Source organism: Eupeodes corollae, chromosome 3, assembly GCF_945859685.1.
Source record: "Eupeodes corollae chromosome 3, idEupCoro1.1, whole genome shotgun sequence".
Taxonomy (NCBI): Eukaryota; Metazoa; Arthropoda; class Insecta; order Diptera; family Syrphidae; genus Eupeodes; species Eupeodes corollae.
In genome coordinates, this window is record NC_079149.1 from 125194837 (window position 1) to 125218341 (window position 23505).

Consider the following 23505-nt stretch of genomic DNA (forward strand, 5'->3'; position numbering starts at 1 on the left):
AGAAAGTTTCTGTGCTTGCGTGTGTACGTACTTCTGTACGTCCGTACGTTCATAGCTCAAGATCCATTAGAGATTCAAATACATTTTATTATACAAATAATAATGCAGAAAGATGTCAAATGGGCTCTCAAGAAAATTGCGTATATGGTTTTTTTTTACCATAGGAGTTTTAAAAAAAAGACCCTAAATATCTCATGAACCAATGCCGCTTAAGACTTGAATTATTAACATATGATATATTGTAACGTGATACCAAACCAGTATATTTTTGGAAAACAATCCAATTAACGGCTTTTTATAAATCAAAAAAAATTTAAAAAAATGTTTCACCCCAAAAATTTTCCGAACAAAAAATGATCTTATCTCCATAACAATTTTGTGCAACGAAAAATAATGTTTTTTGACAGTTTTTTTTTATAAAAAAAAAAAAACAAACAAAAAACATTACTCAAAGTTGTAAAGTAAAAATTAAATTTAAACTCAAATATCTTTTCAAAACTTAAAGATATTAGCTTTAAACTACTTTTATCTTTTTAAAAAAATTTGGTTGTCAACATTCAGTAAAATTTTGAGAAAAATATAATCAAACAGCTTTTCAAAAACTAAAAGTATTGTATTCAAACTCTTTTTATTCCATAGAAAATATTGTTTTCGATATTCAGTAGTTTTTTTTATAAAAATCCAACAGTTCGTTTTTTCATAAAAAAATCTACACAAAATAGTTCGAAAATTTGGGAAAAATTGATGTTCGATTCTTGATATCACTCAAATTAATTTCATTCATCCAATTTGTAAAAATTTAATAAATGCTACTAAATTGGTTTTTGACTAAAAATACATTTAAAAAAAACTAGATTTTCAAACTAAACTAATTCTTGATACGAAAAATATTGTTTTTTAATTTAAAAATTTTTAAGAGTAATTGAATTGACATCTTTTTTTACCCAATACAAAAACCTGCAAACTTTTAAGTAAGACGAATCGACATTTGAATCGGATGGGAAGTTATCAGTGTGGGCTGCATCCCAGCCTCTTTTTTTAAATACCGGTATTTTTCTTTTTAAATTAATTTTTAATTTTAATTATTTTAGTTTAAAAATATTTGTAGCTTATCAATAAATGTTAAAGATTTGTTTTTTTTTTAAGTTGAAAAAAAAAAATAATATTTCTTTAAAAATTCATAACAATCACTTTGACATTTTTGATCAACAAATATTATTAAGACCATATAAGAGCTTGTGTGGAAAAATTATTAAAATCGGTTGTTTAGTTTTCGAGAAAACTTAAAAACAAATTAACGGTTCTTTTGGAGGAAAACAAGAACACATTTCTTATTGAAAGAAGTCAAGGTAAGAAAACAAATTTTTTGAGAAAACTTTATAAAAATCAATCGGTTTTTTTTGACCAAAAGATTTGTATGGGGACTTCTCTTATTTTATTTTTAGAGTTTAGTTTTTTTTTTTAAAGTTTAAAGCGAATCGGCTGATGAACTTAATTTCCAAGCTTAAACTCAATCGACCCAATCAATCAATAGATGGACGAAATCGGGGAACCAACTTTTTCGACTTCTCCACCATCGTTATATCATGTTTGAATATCCAGTTTGAAAATGTTTACAAATGCAAAACTTGCAGTATAGTTTATTTATATTGCAAGTAAAATGAATTGTGTTGTAAAATATTGTGGCTTAATTCATAAAAATTACAAAATGTGAATTTAGTTTTAGAATTTCACTAATATCTAGCAACCCTGTTTTCGTGTTTAAACTATCAGCTAAAATGCATTAAATTTTATACAGTTTACGAAATATTCATGCGTATCGTTATCAAATTTAAAATAAAATATAGCTCAACGTAAGATTTTCTTCTGAAATACAATTGGCAGCCACAATTTTCTTGAACATTGTACTAAAATATTGTCTTTGGATCCCAATTGAAAACGCGTTGATCAGACTTGAATTAAAACAACATGCAAGCTTAAAACCTAATTATTGATACAAATATAACTTAAATGGCAACCCTAAGAGACTATTGGTCCTAAGGGAATGAAATGGAAGTCATAAGTTTGTTGATAGTTTCAGTATTTTTTTTATTAGAAATTCTTAGATGCAGTTATTATGTTATACAGAGTTTTGATTATACAAAATGTTGGTATACAGTATTTTGAAATAGAGAACTTGGGACACACAGGCTCATACCTTATCATACATAATTTTGATCATACAGAAATCTGAAAGATAGTTTTTCGACAAAAAGAAAAAAAAAGAAAAAAAGACGTGTAGTTAAATGCACTACTACCGTTGATAGAGAGTAGAACAGCTGGCACTATATTTCAGTTGAAAAACCTTGAAAAAACAAAAGAAAAGAAATAAAAAGAATAAATCTACCACAAGCATTTTTGAGTATTTGAAAATTTCACAAAATGGCGTTTTTTGACCATTTTGTTTCAATCTAATAAACACTGTAAAAATCGAGATGTTTTGTGAAAATGTAGCTCCTATAAAAATTAAGGATATCTTCTATATCATCAAAATCGAGCCAACAGTTTTAAAAAACAAAACTTTTGGGAAAACGCGTTTTTAGACGGCCCCTTAATATAAGAACAGGCTGAAAGTACATTTTCTCTTGTAAAAACTACACTCTACACTCTACAGGTTCATTATTCGTACTTACATAAAATGAAATGAAATTAATGAAAAATATGCTTACTCACGATTAACTTACTTCAAAAAGGTGGCAACTCTGATTTAATTAACAAAATGTCTCAAAAACCACTTTTCACTACTTAAACAAAAATCAACCTTTAAACATTAGATAAACACAAAAATGAGAAAGTCGGTTCTTAAAACCATCCAAAATACATCCACCAATGGGTCCTTTCTATCCTTTTACGTTTTCCTACTAATTTAATTCGTCAAACCATCAATTCTAATCAATTCACTACTTTATCCCCATTCAATTCAATTTCTGTTAAATCCGTCTGTCACATCCAAATCCAATTCCTCTATAACCACTTATAGCCATTTAAAATCTCAACTACCGAATGTCGGTGGTCTCCCCTCCTCTCTCAACATCCAGCCACAACAGCAACAACAACAAAAACCACTCCAATTTGATCAATATACACAAATTCACATTTAAAAAAAATACTATTAAAAAATGGACACTACAATCAATCTATATCTATATCTATGTCATTTGTCTTTTTGCAGATTGCAATTGCTCCGATTGCCGATTGCCAAATGAAAATCGAATGAAAATTACGAATTCATTAAGCCTAAGTGACATGATACCCGACAACGCCCCATCGAGCTGCTGCCATCAGAATTGGAATCTAACAACGCTCCACTGTGAAGCCAACTACGAATCCAGTACCAGTGCCAGTGTTAGTTTTTGTAGTTTCAGTTCTGGTTCCTCGGATATTCACAGATAGTTATGGCATGGACGGAGCATCATCCGACCGGCACGCATAACCATCGATATCTGCGCCAGCAGCACCAGCAGCAGCGTCAATCGTCCACCCAAATGTGGAGTAATCAATTCAACTTCTATAACAGCCTGATATGCCATGGCCCCAATAAATCGTCAATTAGCCACAACAGCCACAAGTACCACCACAATAACCACCAAAACAATAAAATCACCATCATCATCATCATTGGAATCGTCCTCGTTTGCGTTTTCGTCCTCATCCAAATCGGAAATAGAATCGTGCAGAGCAGTGCACCATCATCAGTGTAGACCATCGTCGTCTCCGTCGTCGTCGTCGTCATCGTTGTCAGTTGTTTGTCAAAAAAGGAACTCGAAATTTAGCCTTAGCTCGTCCTCGCTCCTCGTCCTAATGATGTACGCTGCCCTGTCCGGCCAATTGATGGCCGATTGCCCGAACCTGTGCGAGTGCAAGTGGAAAAGCGGCAAGGAGTCCGTTCTGTGCCTTAATGCGAATCTCTCTCAAGTCCCGCAACGCCTCGACGCTGGCACCCAGGTGCTCGACCTAACAGGCAACGAAATCAGCAGCATACCCCACGACACATTCGCCAATGCCAATCTCCTCAATCTGCAAAAGGTGTTTATGGCCAAGTGCCGGTTGCGGACCTTAGAACGGTTTGCGTTCCGCAAGTTGAGCAATCTCGTCGAGCTGGACCTGAGCTATAACCAACTGACGGCCGTGCCGTCACAGTCCTTCGAATCAATTCCCGAGCTGAGGGAAATAAAACTAACCGGCAATCCAATTTACCGTGTAGCGGCGGAATCCTTCGTCCGAGTGCCGCAATTAGTGAGACTGGAACTGAGCGATTGTAAGATAGGAGTGGTCGAGTCAAGAGCATTTGCGGGGCTCGAGGCGACCCTGGAGTGGCTGAAATTGGATGGCAATCGATTGAATGACATACGTTCGAGTACGTTGACAGTGCTGAGCAATTTGCATGGCCTTGAATTGGCCCGCAATCAGTGGAATTGCTCGTGTGCCCTACGACCGCTGAGGTCGTGGATGCTGCGAGAGAACATCCCCTATGGAATACCACCCGTCTGCAGGGCACCTCCCCGATTGATCGGGAAGACCTGGGACAAGATTGATTTGGACGACTTTGCGTGTGTGCCGCAGATAATTGCCACAGACACAACGGCGCACGGTGTCGAAGGGCGAAATGTCACAATGAGTTGTTATGTAGAAGGTGTACCGGAGCCGAATGTACGATGGATGGTCAAGAACAGGGTGAGTATATCAACTGTCAACCACTTTATTCTTCTCCCAGACAACAATGCAAACTTTAAATTACTTCCTTGTGACTTTCTGACGATGACGATGACTCCTTCATTCTTCTATTCTTCTTTTTCTTTTCAGGTAATTGCAAACCTCTCTGGGGAATCATCACCACGAACATCCGCCACCACCCAAGGACGAAAGATGTACGTAGTGAATCTATTGCGGAATGCCTCAAATTTGACAATCCTAACCGCCGACATGCAGGATGCTGGCATTTACACGTGCGCTGCCGAAAACAAAGCCGGAAAGGTGGAAGCAAGTGTTACATTGGCAGTGTCACGTCGGCCGCCCGAGGCGCCACTCGGTGTAAAAATCATTCTGGTGTGCATCCTGATTGCTTTGCTCTTTGTCGTGGGTTCATCGTTCGCTGCCATTTGTTTCTGTTCGTTGAGGAAGCGACGGAAGATGCGTCTGTGGAATACGCCCGCAGCGCGCACCGAGAGTTACGAGAAGATTGAAATGAGTGGCCGTGGCAACAATAAGCCACATGACATGCGGCAATTCCGTTCGTCACCGAATGTTGGCGGTACCGGTGGTGGCAGTTGTGGTGTCGATGAGAACGGTTGGTTGGGAAGACATATGGAAAATGGTGGCATAGCACTTGTGAATACAAATGGCGATGCAAGACGCAACGGCGAGTACCGAAACGTGCCGACCGACGACGATGGCACCGGATACGAGGATAGTGACAATAATGGTTGCACAAGTTTTAGTTTGCCGTTGCATCAAGGACTCTCACGGAAGGATGTTAATGGTAATAATGGTGGTAGTGGCAACACACAACGATGGAAGGGAGTGACATTGAAGAGCAGTCCGCAGGAGGTTAGGCGGAAAAACTCGTCAGGAGCGGATGGAGACGCTGATCTTCACATACCCAGGCTTATTGACATAAGGTGAGTTTTTTCCTTTTTGTAGATCGTTATGTTCTTTTGTGACATCTTCCTGAAGATTTATGAAAATTTCATGCATTTTCCACATCACAATTTCCATTTTTATTTATCATTTTTTTAGCTCTGGGCCAGAGACTGTTGCAAGTTCCATATCAAGTCAGGTGGATGCGGCTGCACGCCTCTCAGCTGGCTACACATGGTCCAGTAAGAAAACCTCTCCTCTGCTGGCCAAACCTTCGAATGTCGCAACGACCTACATCGGTGACGATGTCAACTCTTCTGTGTTCTGTTCCTCACGAACGCCCGAAGTGGACTTCTTCGACAGCAAATACCCCGACCTACTGGATATGTCAAAATACACCAACATCTCTACGACCCTGCCTACTTCGTCGATAGTGAGTACAACGAGCGCTATTGGTGGCGGCCTCTGCACGTTACCAAGAAAACTGAAAAACACGGGCAAGTACTTTAAAAATTCCTCCGACAGTCAGTCGCCATTGCTGGCTGACAATTCTAGCAAGTATGGCAGCAGCACCCTGGGTGATGCGACATACCTTGGAGACTTTGCACTAGGAAGACGGTTCTCGGCGGAATCATGTTCCAACTACACAGGTGTCCGAACAACCAGCCAACGATCGAACAGCTATCTCAACCTCGTACAAAGTTCCAAGGCAGCGGCAGGCATTGCGACCAGTGCCCACCGGCGCAATCCAAGCCTGCCTTCATCACCCGTACACGAGGTTTCTACGACGACCCATCACCAAAGATCGTTCAGCTCAGCCGCAACACCCCTGCTCGACTTCAGCAGCCTAACTAGTCGATCGGGTGGAGTGCCCCCGCCATCGACGTCAACTGTCACCGCCTACGACTACCATGCGGCCCAGCTGGAACGGTTCCTCGAGGAGTATCGAAACCTGCAGGACCAGTTGTGCAAAATGAAAGAAACCTGTGACACAATTCGCAAGAAGGAAGCACCCCTCCGAGGTTCCATGGGTCATCCAACACAATTTGCCGATCCCGTGATGTATAATGGTGCCCTAGGCAACACCCAGCTCGGTTCTGATTGTCATACCCCGCCAAATCCTATGAAGCAGATGCTTAAAAACAAAGCAGTCCTACCAGGACAGCCGCCAGAACCACCGCCATATTGGCTTCATCGAAATGTCATGCTAAAACGACTCAACGACTCTCAAACTGACATTTTCAAAAGCTAACTCTCGGAGGATAATGGTTAAGTTTTCTTTTTGTTTAAGTAAAATTGAAGGTGCATTTCTCTTAAGTAGCTAAAATTACATACTTTCAGATAATATGTATTCTCGGTTAACGAAGTGTTTTCAAAAAACACGAACTTTTTCAAATTCAAATTAAAGAGAAAAATAGAAGAAAAACCAAACAAAAACAAATAAAACAGGACAGATTTATATTTTATATATAAAGAGAGAATAATAAACTGACTTTTAGTGTAAAAAACATAACAAAAACCAAAGAGAATCTTTAATTCACTCTTATAGTTTTCATAATATCAATTTCCTCTTAAGCCCATCCTAAAAACTTCTATACAAGGTGGCAACTTAAAAAAACAAAAACATAAAATAAAACACACAGTGATGGTGATGATGAAGTTAACTTAAGTCTTTCTTCGAATCTACACATAATCAATTAGATTATTATACAAATAAATAATAATTAAAAAAATTATATATATTTAAAAACAAAATACAAGAATGGTGTGACTTTATATACAGTGAAAAAGTGGTTTGAATCAAAAATTAAGAGAAGAGACAAATTAAGTTATAACGAAGTAAAGAGAGAGAACAGAAAATAAAGAGAAATGCTAAATCAAAGATCATTTTATAGTGTAACTATATAAAAAAAATTGTAATTTTAGGGAAAATTCAATAAATTTTAAGAGTATTTAAGATATTAAAAAAAATTAAGAGAAAAAACAACTATATAGCAAAACCAAATTTAATTAATAAATATAAATGAGAGACAGAGAGAGTTATAGATTTTTTGTACATTTTGGATATGCGATTATGTGAGAGAAATTATATTAAAAAATAAAACAAAACGAATGGGAAAGAGAATGGGGTGGTTTTAAAGTGATTATTGAATATTTTACTAATTTTCATACATTTTTCTCTTTTAAAATATTGATCTAGCTTAAAACTTACTTCAAACATTTGATTTTCCAAGCTTTGAAATAATGGGGCAAGAAGCTGAAGAAAGCTTGGGAAGCTTCTGAGCCTAAAACTTATTTCCATTTTCATAGTTCGTCAATAAAGTTAAACTGCGATAAATTAAACTTATATAAGAGAATTTCGGGTACAACTTAAGAAATCTGGACCTAAAACAGTTCTATGAATTTCTGCTCAAAGCAGTTCCATGTAAGTGCCAATACAACTTAAAAACTCAAAGTACCGCCTTCACTGGCCCTTTCTCTTTAGTTAGTTGTTAGTTTCGTTGAAAGAGATTCTAAGCTTCTTTTTAATTTTTCTTATGGTTAAAATGTATTCAATCCGAGTCAGATTAAAGAGTAACTCGAGTTAAACTTGAAGAACTTGGTCTTATTCTACAGAAAATATCATAAAACATCCTTCCTCCCTTACTTTTTATCAAAAATAATAGTTAACTCTTCTATGAATTTCCTCTTCGAGCAATTCTAAGCCATTTTGTGCATCAAGTGTTAAAACAACTTTATCATCTTAGAGAGCAACCGATATCTCTTACTTTTTGCAGTTTCACTTAAAGAGATCCTTAGCTGCTCTTTAAAATTCTCTTTAGGTTTAAAAAAAAACCTTATGCGGAAATAAATATTTTAACTTAGAAAATGGGTGTGACCCTACGAATCTTTTGAACAATTATATTTTTGTATTGTTTTTATATTTTTTAAATATTTTGCAAAGCATCAAGAAAAACAAAAAATTAAAGCAAGTCTCAGAACAAAATGTTTGTTATAAAACTTACGTCAACGGATTTAATATTAGTTCAGGAAATGCACTAAATTCTATAGACATTGGCATTTCTAGGCAAAAGATTTAACGGTATGATTTAGTGATTTCGTTGGGAAGTTTAGGGCAACGACATTTTTGAGAAACTTTTTGCAAGAAGAAAGAATCTTTTAACCCTAACGTCTTTATCTTCAAATTTCTTAACCACTACATACCAATTAAAATGTGATAAATCATGAAATATGAAAAGCAATTTTAAAAATTAAGAAACAAAATATAAATTATTAATAAACAAGGAACAAGTAAAAATCTATACTCCCTCAATAACCATTTTGAAAATAATCCCATTCTCCTTCGAAAACAAGAAACAACCAAAAAATATCAAATTAAAAACCAAAAACCAAAAACAAACAACAAAACTTCAATATAAAAATTTAGAATATTTAATATTATATAAAAGAAAACAGAATAACTTGTTGGTTGTGTAAAAAACAAAAAAATTAACTTGAAAGTAAACAAAAAAATAAGGAAATTATAACCTCTCATATTGTAAAATATTAAAAAATAACTATTGTATAAAATCCCATTTCAAATTTTCACTATTTACCTATTAAAAAAATAAAAACAAAATAACTAAAAACGATCATGTAATAATAATAATAAATTTCAAAACCAAAAACTAAAAAAAAAATGAAAATGACAACAAATTGTTTTGTTAATAAAATAAAAATCAAATAATATTCGACGATTTTGTTATTCAATTTTCTTTAATTACTTTTAAATTTTGTTTTGAAGATAATTTTCCAGGTCGAAGAAGGAAATGTTACCAAATTTTTGAGGATGAAATAAAAAAAACATCACATGCGTGGTTTCATGTTTGTACGTAAGTTTCTGGTAAGTATGAATAAATTATACAAGCTTCTGTAAAGCTTCGATTATCGTATGCTATTTACACTTTTTTTTTTGAAGAACCATAAAATTAGGTACATTCTTACACTTTGCCTTTTTTATAGTAGATTAATTTTATTTGAAGAAAGTTTAAGTTTAATTAAGAAATTTAATTAAATACAAAAATAAAATAAAAAAATAGATCGAAATATAATTAAAATTAAATGATAACAAATAATTAATTAATAATGAAATAAAGAAAAGTTATAAAATCAACTAAAATATATTAAAATAAAATAATATAACATAAAATATAATAATAATAAAAAAAAATAATATAAAAAGAAATACATGAAAAATGTTGGGATGCAAACCATATTGATTTACATTCAAATTCGGGCCGTCTATCGATTTATCTAAAAGTTCAACAAAATATTAATAGCTAAATTTTGTGTGAGAAAACCAATGTTTGAAATCAATATATTTCTTTTTTTCTCATAACATTTAAGGCCAAAACAAGTTATTATCAGCTTTTTTTTGTATGGTTTTTCATTTTTTTTTAAACAAAGTTGTGAGTTGAATGTTTTTATAAAAGTATCTTTAAATTAGCACAAATATTTTTGCATATGATAAAATAAATTCATTTCTATATCCTTTCTTTTTATACAAGATTTTTAGACGAAAACCAATTTTTACCAATATCATTAGAATTTGTGTAAATCTTTAATTAAAAAAAAATATTTTTTCTAAGAAATGTACGTATGTTAAAAAAAAATCTGCACAAAATTAAATAATAATGAAGTCAATACCTCTATTCATTTTTAAGAACATCAATTTTACCAATTTTTAATACAAATACAAATTAAAATTTCAAATAATATTAATATAAAATTAGTTTGTTACAATGTTAAATTTATGCCAAGATATTAAGTTAAAACTCAATTTTTTCCAACTTTAGTAGTGTTACTTAAAATTTTCACAACATTTACCAGATGTCAAAAACATTGTTCTCCAGAGCATACAATTTGTTTTGAAAGTAATATAATTTTTTTCGTAAAATATTCGAGGTGATTTATATATTTTTCAGTATTTTTGATTTAAAAATACCTTTAGTTGATTTTTTTCAAAAATACTAAAAAATATTGGTGTAAACAGCTTTTTGAATCAGAATAGAATTACATAATTCTATGCAAATCTATTTGTCAATGTAAGATAACGTTCTTAAAAATCCAATCGGCATTTTTTTATTAGAAATACAAATTTTCAAAAACTTCTGCTTAAGTTGATAATATTTGGTTTTGGACTAGAAATTTCGGGAACCGAAATCAGAGATATTTCATCATAATTGTTTTTTAAAAAAATCAGCTTGACATTTGAAAAAAAAACGATAATTTACAAAAACAACAAAAAAATTGATAAAAAATTTATTTTGAGAGCAAAGAAAAATACTGGCGCAATTTTTTTAACGCTTCATTAAAATGTCAAAGCTATTTTTGGCAATTTTTTAGCTTTAAAATTGAATCACCTTGGTTTAAATGATTTAAACATCTCACTTTCTCATAAAATGTTGCTTAAGTTAAAATACCGGAATTGCTACTTTAACGATTAGAATTCTGCAAAACCCAAAACACATCTCTCAATAATAATTAATCTTTTAAAGGCAGTAGATGGAGTGGTCATTAAGGACATTGAATTAATAGGTCCGTTTAGGCTTGTCTGCTTTGTTTCTTTTCACGAACTGTCACGCATGGCCGTTTTTCTTTTAAATAAACTTGAACAAGCAATTTACTTGTTAGCAAAAACAAAACAAAATTAATTTTGGAGTCGTTTCAAAATTGCTATTTAGTAAAATGTTGAGCCCTTATGCATGCGTAGGTAGAAAACTTGAATAGATTGTGCCGCTTTAACAATATACGGAGCAGCATCTGATAAAAAAGTAAGATCGAGTCTTTTATAAAATCTTCACCTAGAATTCTAACCGAATAATGAAAGAGCTGGGTGATGATAGTTGAGTGATTTGCCATTTCCAGTTAAGCTACATGTAATACAAATGTTTCTTTAGCAAACGTTTCATCTGGATCCAAAATTCCAATGATAACATTTGCAACATATCTGTTTGCTGCGTCTGTTGTCTCGTCCATTGAAACCCATAAAAATCGATTTTTTATTTTGTTTTTTTCTGAAGGAATTTTGTGCTCGATATATTTTTCCACAAAAAGAACCAATACTTTCATTGTGAATTTTTAAAAAGGGTATATCTGCCCTGAAAAAAAACACCACACCTTTCAAACTCTGTATATTTTGAATCACTCGAAGATTGACCAAAAAACTGTTGCGTTTCTCGTATCAATTTTTACCAAATTTGCGTACAATTTTTTGCAGATTTTATTTTTTATGAAAAAACGGACTGTTGGATTTTTGTATAAAAATTAATGAATACCGAAAACAATATTTTCTAAGATAAAATAAGCTTGAAGCCAATATTTTTAATTTTTGAAAAGCTATTGGAGTCGAAAATCAATTTTTACCAACTTTTATTAATTTTTTTTAGGTTTTTATTTTTTGTAAAAAAACTATCAATTCGATTTTTCTTAACATTTTTCAGAATTTTGAAAACAATATTTCTTATAAGATAAAATAAGATTGAAGCCCAAATTTCAAGTTTTTGAAAAGATATTTAAATCGATATTCAATTTTTACCAATTTTGAGTAAGTATTTTTTATAAAAAAAACCTGTCAATTCGATTTTTCTCAAAATTTAATCAGATGTCAAAAACGTTATTTTTCGTTGCACAAAATTGTTTTGGAGATGATATCATATTTTAGTCTTAAAATTTTGGAGGTGACAAATTTTTTTTCAGTTTTTTTGATTTTGATTAAATTTAATTCAAGTCTCTAGCGTTTTTGGTTCGTAAGATATTTAGGGTTAACAAAAAATTTTCACCTTTTTTTTCAAGTTGCTATGGTAAAAAAACCACCCACGCAATTTTCTTGACAGTCTTTCTGCATATCTCTGCCTTATTATATGTACAACAAAATTTATTTGAAATCGATTCTCTTCTGGATCTTGAGCTATGGAAGACGAAAATACGTCGAGAACGTACGGACATACATCTTTCTAAAAATCTTTTATTTCGAATCTAGAAACGTCGAGAAATGTCAAAATTTTCAATTTGACAAATGGGACCCATTACAATAGCTTCCTATGGGAAGTTAAAAATATGCATGACCCCTCAAAAACGGGCCAACTTTTTTATTACGAAATTTAAACGTTAATAATATATATCCAAAATAATGTTAAAATAACCCCCTAAACCATTTTAAAAATAAAATTGTGCTTAAAGTATTTTGAGAAATTAATTATTATATTGTAGTGGGTCAAATGGTCATACCGAAGCCAGTATCAACCAAAAATATCATTATTTTGGGGCCACTAAATATGCCAATAAAGAGGGATATTTTTGTGTTCTTTGTTCAATTTTTTAATAGTTTTTTTTTTTTGATATTTTTGTATTTGTCGAACGAAACCTTGGATTTCAAAATTAATGTATTCCTTGCTTTTTATAAACGAATCTAAAGTTGAAAGATTTAAATGTAACCTTTCAAATTTTAATTTCATTTCACATTTTTAGTTTGATTTTGTTATAAATAAACTTAATATTAGTCTTAAAGCTGCACCTACAATAATTCAATCGCCAAGTTATGATTTATAAACAGAAATACCCTAAAATACCCGAGGACATTGTAAAACTATCAACAAAAATAGTGTTACATTAATTTCCATGAATAATGACGTTGACCTTAATGGACGGTAGCTTTCTTTATATTTCCTCTTTATTAAATTTTCCTTTGCAATGCAAAAACAATAATTTTAAAACACAACTACGTGTGATTCAATTTTTATCCCTGAACCCACACTCTAGAAAACATCCTTGATGAAACTAAACGAAGGACTAAATAAAGACAAATGAATGGAAAACATTTTAAATTTAATAAAATTAATTCTCATTCACATTCACACATTTGGTTTAAAAGTTTTTTTTAAAGCAAGCCACCATCAAATAAAAGAAAAGAGAGGAAACTACTGGGATTTCCTTTTTGTTTATTAAGTTTTACCTATGTATAGAAACATTTAATTTATTATAGACAAAAAAAAATACATTTTATATTATGAACCAAAACAGAGGACTCGATGTTTTTTGTTCATTTGTGAAAAGTTTTTTATTTTTGATAAAATTTTAGAAAAAGAAAGAACAAAATTCAAATATAAAATTTTATTTGTTGCTTTCGTCCTTGTCGTCCTCGGTGTGTCGGTGAATGAATGGAAATGAGGGGTGCATTTCTATATTATATCTCCCTCACCTATACCACTGCAAAGGATACAAAAGAAAAACTATAGAACCTACCCTACGTGTCTGTGGGTTTTATTGTGCGGACAATGAGGACAGAATCACAATAGTTTGAAAATGGAGAGGAATTAGGATTATACTGGTTGCATCGAGAGTGTTGTTGGTTTGGTTGAAAAAGGAGTTTTACTAATTTGGCTTAAAAAAACACTTTTTTTTGCTGAATACAAATTTTAGGTAGGTTCTAGGTATAGGTACTATATAGGTATATAGGGCTCTACGAACAACGAATCTAGGTTCTGTATATAAAGCTCGGTCATAAATCAGTAGAATATTTAAAGGGAATTTAAATAAATTGCAGATAGTTGTTGATTTTTTAACTGTTGTGTTTGTGGATTTAAACTAATGCAACAACATACAAAAAAAGGATAAAAACACAACAACAAGAACAAAAAAAAGCGCAATGGAATTAAATGCAGATTTTTTTCCAAGAGTTTATCTTGTTCTAAAGGGTTTATCCCTTAACATAAATCGTTTTTACCATATCTACTGCTGTTGGTGGTATATCTAGCCATTTATGCGATACTTGGAAATGGTCATGATTTAAATGCAATAAAAAGATTTTCATGCTATTTTATCTCTTATAAATACAGTTGTGTATTTTTTACAACATTTTTGTTTTTATTATGTTAAAACGTCTTATAAAGGATTCTCAGAAAGTTCTCTTTTTTTGGTTAAACTGTGGATTATTCAATTCAGGTTTGTGGGACATTTTTTTAAATGGCCAAAAGAGAGGACTTTAAAATAAATATGGATTTGGTAATTTAAATTAAAGAAAAAAAAATATATTTTTAATTCACTTAATAAGTGTCATTTAGTATTTTGCTTTAATGAGTTTTATTATGCAATGAATCTTTCACCGAGTTCTGTATTCTAAGGCAAATTTAATTAATTTTAATGTGACATCAATTTTAGAGAGACCATCTGAAATGTATTATAATATTTAATATTTCAATAGTTTTTTTTTAATTAGTGTAGGATATTTGTATGAGAATAGTAATACACCTAAAATATCAATAATTGACCATAAAAGTTAAGACAAATTTGAGAATAAGGTAACGCTTGTGTTTTGTGTGATACGAAATTTGATAGCAGTGTAATCAAGGAAATGTGAGCTTTTGCTGACAAAAATTAATAGTTCAAGAAAAGGAATTAAAAAAAATAATTATACAAATCGTCTCTAGAATTAATATTTTTGTACCTATTTTGGTTCTTTGACTTGATTGGAATATCTTTAATGGTTTATGCTCTAGAGAAATAGGCAGCTGTATTCCTCCCCTTAAACAGTTCAACCGTAATACTCGCGCTTCTAGGATTGCTCATCAATATACCCTCGAGCCCATCTTCGGTCGTACTGTCAAGTACAGAGATTCGTTCTTTAGCCGTACTATGCGAATGTGGAATGCCTTGCCACACTTTGTCTTTCCCAGCTATTGCAATATTCAGGAATTCAAAACCAATGTGTACCGACATCTCCTTTCAACCCCTCTCTCCTTTTCCTAGTGCTCACACTGTGTCTACATAATAAGGGTAATATATCCCATTGAGTGTGCGCTTATTATAAAAAAAAAATCTATGGACTTAGACCCTTGTATTTAGCGTCATTTCTGTAGGTCTTGCAATCAGTTATAAAAAGAACGAAAAAAGTCATCCTATTAACTATTTGGTAGTCAATTTTCACCCAATAACCACGATAGTCAATAGAACAATGTTGGGTTGTCAATTTTCTGATCCGATATTTTTTTAAAACTTGGTAGTCAATATGACAACTTTGGTTGAAGGAAATTCAAACTACGGTTGTCATATTGACTAATGCGGTTGTCAATATGACTGCCGTAGTCAATTTGACAACTGCTGTAGTCAATATGGCATTTTTTTTTGAAATCCTGATAGTCAAAATAACAATTCTCGATAGGCAATTTTGGTAGTCGATATGATAAATTGTCATATTGACTACCGAAGTTGTTCTATTGACTACTTTTGTTGTCATATTGACTACCCAAAAAATGTTCCACTGACTATCCAGTCGTCAATTTTTTTTTAAATAAGGTTGTCAAATTGACTGTTTTGGTAGTCAATGTGACAACTTGGCCAAATTTCAAGTTGACTACCGACGATTGTTAATATTACAACTTTTTTCACAGTTGCCACTATTGTAGAGCGTTCAGTTCTGAGTTATAGACATTTTAAGATAAATTATAAAAGTAAGCGTGTATTTTACATACAAAATTCAAAAATGTTGTACCGTGACGTGTCGTTAGCATGGTTTTGTCGTCTGCCTGATTGACAAAGTTTTAACTGGTATAAAGTTTTGTAATTAATTAAGGTGCAGTTGTGTTAACTAAAAATGTTCATCTCTAATTCTGCTTCTATAATGAATAAGTGCTGTTTTGCAATAGACACATCTACTTCATTTGAGAGAGCTAAAGTTTCGTTTTCTGATAAAAAGTCTCTACCAAGTACATTTCTTCTAGTTTCACTCAGGACTTCTAGTTTCACTCATATACTCTCGTTCAGCCGTTTTGCAAATATCACATAGTAGTGGAAGATCTTCGCGATGTGGAACGTAATTTATGTTAAGCAGTTCGCCTCTTAGCCGAAACATGTTGGAGATTCTTTCAATAAGATTATAATTCAGCCTGCTATAGATCATCCGATGAAGTGAGCTGGATGCCTGTTCTGTGAACACATTTCTAAAATGTTCATCCAGACGCCTAATTATCTGGTACAGTGACGATTTCCATGTACTTTGCTCACTGAGATTTAAAGTTACACCTGTATCTTATGCTAACCCAATCCACTCTTTAACCCATCCTGTTTTGCTTTGTATCGCTTGTAAGGCTGCTGTTTTTGATAAGCGATTGTTTTGCATGTTCAGTACTTTCAGAATGTTATCGACTTGCAGCATCAACGTTTTTATTAAGAGTGGGGATAAGCCTGGTTCTAACATTATCATGTAGATTAAGGTGCATGAAGGTAGGAGGAATGTTCGTTTTAAATAAAATCTCAGGAGTTTTTCCACAGTCTCAAATTTCTTTGCTCCCCACCCTTGGGATGCGTAAAAAAGGATTTATTGGGATACTGCTTAGAAAACTTTATATTTACTGCTATGCGCAATGTTTTCGTTATTGAAACATTCTTTCCATGCCACGTTAATCACGGTTTTAGCCTTAAGAAGTTTTTCGTTGAGATGTTTTTCCATATTAAAGTTTTGGGTAAAATATACTCCTAGGTATTTGTATTCTTTCACTCTTTCTATGTTTTCATTTTTGAAGTACCATTGTTCACTTGAGCTTAACCTTCATCCACCTTTCTTAATAAGTATCACTTTCGACTTGTTCAGGTTCACTATTAAGCTCCATCGTCTACAGTATTCAAAAAGCCGATTAATCATAATCTGTTAGAATTCCTGTGATTTGCCAGCAAGACCTCTATAGAAAATCTTACACCTCCTGGTAATGCGTCAGTGATGTCAATAGTGCGAACAAGCTAGGGCTGAGAGCACAGCCCTGTCTTACTCCCGACTGCGTCTGAAAGCATTTAGATACCTACTTTCCATTCCATACCGCTGCTCTCGTGTCTTCGTAAAAGTTCTGAATAACTCTTCCAAACATAAACGACATTTCGGATCCAAACAACTTGAACATCAATGCGTTTCGATCAACTTAGTCAAATGCAGCTATAAGATCCACAAAAAAAGTGTATAGCTTTTTATTTTTTTTCCAAAAAACACTCAGCAATGCTCCTTACATATGTATGATCGATGGTCGAGTAACCCGACATTGACCATAATAGATTATTGGAACCAATCCACGTGTTCAGCCGCTTTAGTAGAATTTTTAAGGAAGCGTTCAAAAACGAGATTCATCTATAGTTGGATGGATCTTCGATGTTGCTTTTTTTGTGTTTCGGAAAAATCATAGCATCTTTAAACTGCTGAGAAATGATTCCACTTTCAAAATTCGGTTATATTTGTTTGCCATATCTGTAGAATTCCGCTGGTATCCTGTCTGCACCTGCCACTTTTTCACTTGTCCGATACGCGAACCTCATTGGGCATAGTAAATCATGACTGGGTCCAACATCGCTGGGTTCAGCAGTAGATTGAAATGATTTCGTAGAGTAGAAGTATCCAATCCACGACTGATAATATATTTCGATACATTTAGTTTTCGTGCCAAGTTCCAAAATCAGAGTGACTACTACATCTAGCTAGCTTTTCTATCATCGTAACATCATGTTTGATTAAAATCTTGAGTTAGACATTTTTTACGAATGCAAAACTTATTATATAGTTCCTATATGTCGTAAAATAATTACGATGAGGCTTCGATTTTTTAAATACATACCAAACGGTCCTAAAATTAAACTAAACGCGTACAGAAAAAATGTTCATTTATTAGAAATTCATAAATATGCACTTCAATGTTAAAAATTACTTCTTGTACGATATTCCAGCAAGTATTGAAATTATTATGTCCTGCTGTTTTATGTCACCATTTAAAAATATGATGATTGAGTTTTGAAATATTTATTTCAAATTTGACCTCATTTACTACAAAATATATTTTGAATCAAAGCGATTTAAAAAAAAAAAAAAAACATCTCATTACGACAAATATGGATATTGAAAATTTGTTAATGCTTTTATCTTTTGAAAGTCCGTTTGACATTGTTTGTGTAAAAAGTTTGAATATTGAATGTTCCTTTATTCTTAGTTTCAAAAATAATGGTTGAATAGCAAAATCATATAAAACAGTCCTTACAAAAAATAGCATTCATTGCATCATTCCTATTTAAAGGCTCCTTTGCCACAACGCATTTGACGTATTTAATGATTTTTGAAATAAATGAATGTTCTAAAGTTCACGCACTCAAAAGAAAAATTCAAATTAAAACAAAATCATTGTCACTTTAAAATTACATAAAACCACTTAAAAAATAAATTTTAAAATTCCTCATAACAATAATTATAAAGGAACACCCATACACACGTAATAATAATAATTGTTAATTCTCAACTTATAATAAAGTATGTACATATGTAAAAGCTTAAAAAACATAAATTCTAATCTCATTAAGCTCACATAAGTACCAATTTATTATTTGCACCTTTTTTATGACTTTAAACAAAAAAGTTAACCCTCGTAAAAAAATAAAAGACGAAAACACCAAAAACAAAAACAACAACAAAAATAACATAATAGGTATGAAAATTTAATGTCAAAATGCAAAAAGGATGTGACCTCAATAAAATTTATCTTTTCTCTTATTTTCCTAAAAAAAACAACAACAACAACAAAATAAAATAAAACACAATTTTTAATGAAACATCAGTCAACCACATTCAAAAAAAAAAAACCAAACCGCACCACCACCACCGCGAACATCGTCAGCGTCGTCGTCACCGTCATCGTCAAGCCTCAGGCTCTGGTAGGAGGAGAGGACTGAAGAGATGAATGTCAACTCTTGAAGTCTGCCTTAAACACACCTGGGCCAGTGCTTGCGATGATGTGATGAGGTGTCAAGCCATATCGCATACATAAAGGGTGGCCCATAATAATGGCTCAAACTAAATACGGCAAAAGATCTCAGGCCATGGCCTATCAGAATTTAGTAGATTGTCTGTAGGATGCTTACTAAGGGTTTTCGAACAAAGGCAGTTTTATTGAAATTTTGATAAAACACAGTCAGGTTTTTCACTTCTGTTATTTCAGTTTTTGACGTTTGTAGCATTTTATGCAAAAATAAGGATCACACAAGATGAATTTTTCACTTCAAACTTTAAAAATGCATTTTGACAAAAAGTTTTATGACGTAAAGTTCTTTGCTTTTTCAAAAATGTAATTTGTTTTACATTTTCAAAAACGTGTGTCTTTTACCGAAGATAAAGTCAAACCAAAAGTTATACAGGGTGAGGAAAAACCTGACTTAAAAAAGGGTGTTTTTAAAAATTTAATTTTAGTCGAAAACTGTTGGGATTGAGTATCAAAAAGTGACCCAATTCTTTTAGTCCAAGTCCCGACCTTTTACCTATTATTCAGTTTGAACCATTTCTTATGGGACACCCTGTGTTAACAACAAAAAACACCGATAAATAATAGAAACGGTGTCAGAGAAAAGTCGGCCTGATGCCCCAAACAAACAAAGAAACACACGCCTTATTTATTCCCGTTATTATTTTTATTATCATTTTGCTTTTTGTATGCTTATTTTTTGGTGAATGGGTTGAAGAGAGTGTTGGCGGAGGTGAAACGAACACCCCCCCCCCCCTCTCCCAAAAAAAAAAAAAATAGCGGAGCATGGAGTCATATCGTAATGGAGGACAAAGTACCGAAAAAACAAGCCGTTTATGCGGGGCTGCATAACCGTTTTAATTCAATCCGTCTCTTGTGTATGCGCGCAAAATTTTTAATGAGGATTTATGTCAGAGACTTTATAACTCCCATCTGTCTGCCAAAGGGTTGTTTGTGTGTTGGGCCGTGGGAGGGCAGAGCACATCTCAGAGAACCAAGGCAGAGATGAAATGTTGATGGGGTTAGAAGAAGAAGGACTCTTTTTGCTGCTGCTGCTGCTTCTGATGATGATGCTACTGCTCAAGGGCAATTACACCATCAGAGGAGCAGAGTTATGAGCGACCAAGTTGGAAAATGTGTAACCTTGACGAACCAAATGAAAGCACGTGCGGTGGTTGCCTTATGCCCCTTGCCCACCACTGCCGCTTCCTTTTTTCGTTTTTACGTTCATTTTGATCCAACAGGACTAAATATCCGACTTAATGGAATTTTCATCATAGGATTTGAGTTTAAAAACAACAACAACAGAATCAGTGAGTTTATAACACAGAAGCGGAGGCAAAGCCAAAGTACTTAAATTCCAACACCGCACTGATAGTGATAGCTTCGTCCTTCTCGTTGTCGACGACGACGTCGTCGTTTTCGTCCTCGACGTTTGTTTTGGCTCGGCGTAGCTCGGCGGCGACGGCGGTGTAGGTAATGGCTCTCCAGTAACAAGAGTGGCATAAGCCGAGTCGGCTTTTGTGTCCTTGGGGCGTGCGAGGATAATTAAAATGCATAAAAGATTTGATTTCCGCGATGGTTTTTTTTTTCGTTCGTTTCAGTTTTGTGCTGGTTTGGTTTTGTTTTCCGGGACAAAGTGTAAAAGCTTCACTTTAGTTATAGTCGGAATATGAAATCCAGAGATATACTATGTACTTATGGAGCGACGACGACGGCAGAAATGACGCGACAGGATCGTCGTCAGGGGCCTGGACCTTGTAAAAAGGGTTTAATTAAATCCAATGTGTAGTGTAGGAGAGAAATCGCGTGGAGTATAGTAATTGGGAAATATTCTGCGGTTAGAAATTTGGCTGATGACTTCACATCGCTCGTTTTGTCGTCAGCGTCGTCGACGTCGTTTGCTTCTGAATTTTTTATGATTTTTATATGACGAAGATTAAAAAAGACAAAACAAAAACATCAAAATAAAAAGCCAAAAAGCCGTATACCGTAAAAGGAAAAGAGAGTTTTGATATGTATAATTTTATAAACTTCCACTTTGTTATTGAAGGCATTGTAGTATAGCGGTATAGATAAGAAGGTTAGTTGTAGAAGTATTTTATGAAAAGGACGACTTTTTGAGAAAAAATCGTAATTAATTTGTTTTGTGGGAATTGTAGAATTGTAAGACAGGATCTAGGTTATCTGATTTATTATGCTGTAAAAATAAAATAAAGGAGTTCACTTTTTCTAAAAGAAAAGAACATAAAGAAAAACAGGAAGGAAAATAGGAGAAATTAAAATGAAGAAACTTGATTGTCTACTTTTATAACATAATTGAGCCTTTTTTTAAAACAAATGTTTCATCATACCGTCCATCTTATAAGAGTGTGATCCAGGAGAACAATAATTCCGATTTTGAGGCAAAATTTAAATGTTTGTTTAAACTTAACTAAAACTGTTGATAGGGCTTTCGGAAATTGCGCTTGAAATAACCATAAAGTCCATGCACTCTTATTCCGTGAAATTAAAAACCGAGTTCTTGAGGTTTTGTTATAAACCTTTTATTTCATTATAAGGTTCGGGGTTTTCCATGAAGTTTTGAAAATAATGTATAATAAAATGGACAACTGAGGAATATTCTTAAAATGATATTCTATTGGTGTATTGTTTAACCACTTTTCGGACATTTTGGGCAATATCAGGGAAATAATTTGAGTAATTATGGTTTTTAAATTGTCTAGAGTATTAACTTTAACCTTTTTAAATGTAGTCTTAAAGGCAAGAAAAAACCCCAAAACGTGAAATTACGTGACCAGAAAACTTTTACTTTAATAAGGCTATAATTGATCGTCTTTTATAGCTTTCTTCCCCGTAAATGGCAAACATTTAATCAACATAATGACACTTTAAATAACTGTAAGTTTGACAGGTGTCAGCGTTATCAATTTGAAGCAACAAATGAGTATACATCAAAATAGCCATGAATTTTCTGTCTCGTTCGTTTTAATATTTTTAACTTCCCATAAGAAGTTATTGTTATCGGTCCGATTTGTCGAATTGAAAATTTTGACATTTATGGACGTTTCAAGGACCCTAGAGTCGAAATAAAAGACTTTTAGAAAGACGTCTGCGTCAGTATGTGCGTGTGTCCGTACGGTCGCTACGTTTTTTCGTCGTCCATAGCTCAAGAACCAGAAAAGATATCGACTACTTCAAATAATTTTTTTTATACAGATAATAAAGCAGAAAAATGCAGGAAAGGCTATTAAGCCAATTGCGTGGGTGGTTTTTTTACCAAAGCAGTTTAAAAAAAAGATGAACATTTTGGTTAACCCTAAATATCTTACGAACCAAAAACACTAGAGACTCGAAATATTGTACCGTGATACAAAACAATTATATATATAAAAAAAACTGAAAACAAAATTTGTCACTCGAAAATTTTATGAATACAAAATGATTTCATCTCCAGAACTATTTTGTGCAACGAAAAATGAAGTTTTTAAAATCTGGTTAAATTTTGAGAAAAATCTAATTGACAGTATTTTTTATATAAAAAATAAAAAAATAAAAATAACGTTACTAAAAGTTGTTTAAAAATTGATTTCCGACTCAAATATCTTTTCAAAAATTTGATTTTATACCTTCCAACTAATTCTATCTTAAAAAAAATATTGTTTTCGACATTGAGTAATCCAACCGTCGGTTTTTTCATAAAAAAAAAACCTTTTACGTAAATTTGGTAAAAATTGATATTCGGTTTACGATATCTCGTGAACAATAGAAGATATTGACTTAAAATTAATTTCATTCATCCAATTTGTATTTGTTTGCATAAGAAATAAACATTCTTAAAAAATGCTACTAAAATTGGCGAAAATTGGTTTGCAATTTTAAATCTCTTTCAAAAAAAAAAGTACTTTTGGAAAGCCATACATTGTATGGTATAAGCTTAGAAAGTTGACTAAAAGAAAAAAGTTCCAACTAACCTCAATAACCTCATCAACTTTCCAATTATGAGCAGTAATTCTTTGACAGAAGTAATAGATTAGATCCATTAACTTTTGCTTAACAGTTTTAATCGCTTTAATCGTTGAGGTTCCTC

At 32.8% G+C, this 23505-nt stretch overlaps 1 protein-coding gene and 1 long non-coding RNA gene across 3 annotated transcripts in view; one reads left to right on the plus strand and one right to left on the minus strand.

Annotated features, from left to right (window-relative positions):
* The window catches only part of LOC129949433 (uncharacterized), a 146659-nt gene extending 137772 nt beyond the window's left edge, over window positions 1-8887 (plus strand). For both annotated transcript variants that reach the window (XM_056060889.1, XM_056060890.1), the window contains 3 exons: window positions 3212-4713; window positions 4843-5657; window positions 5776-8887. In XM_056060889.1, the coding sequence (XP_055916864.1) occupies window positions 3568-4713; window positions 4843-5657; window positions 5776-6868 (3054 nt within the window). In that variant the 5' untranslated portion in view covers window positions 3212-3567 and the 3' untranslated portion in view covers window positions 6869-8887. The remainder of the gene's footprint in view (window positions 1-3211; window positions 4714-4842; window positions 5658-5775) is intronic.
* LOC129949435 (uncharacterized) overlaps window positions 1-23505 on the minus strand; it is a 72093-nt gene that overhangs the window by 36242 nt on the left and 12346 nt on the right. The window lies entirely within an intron of this gene.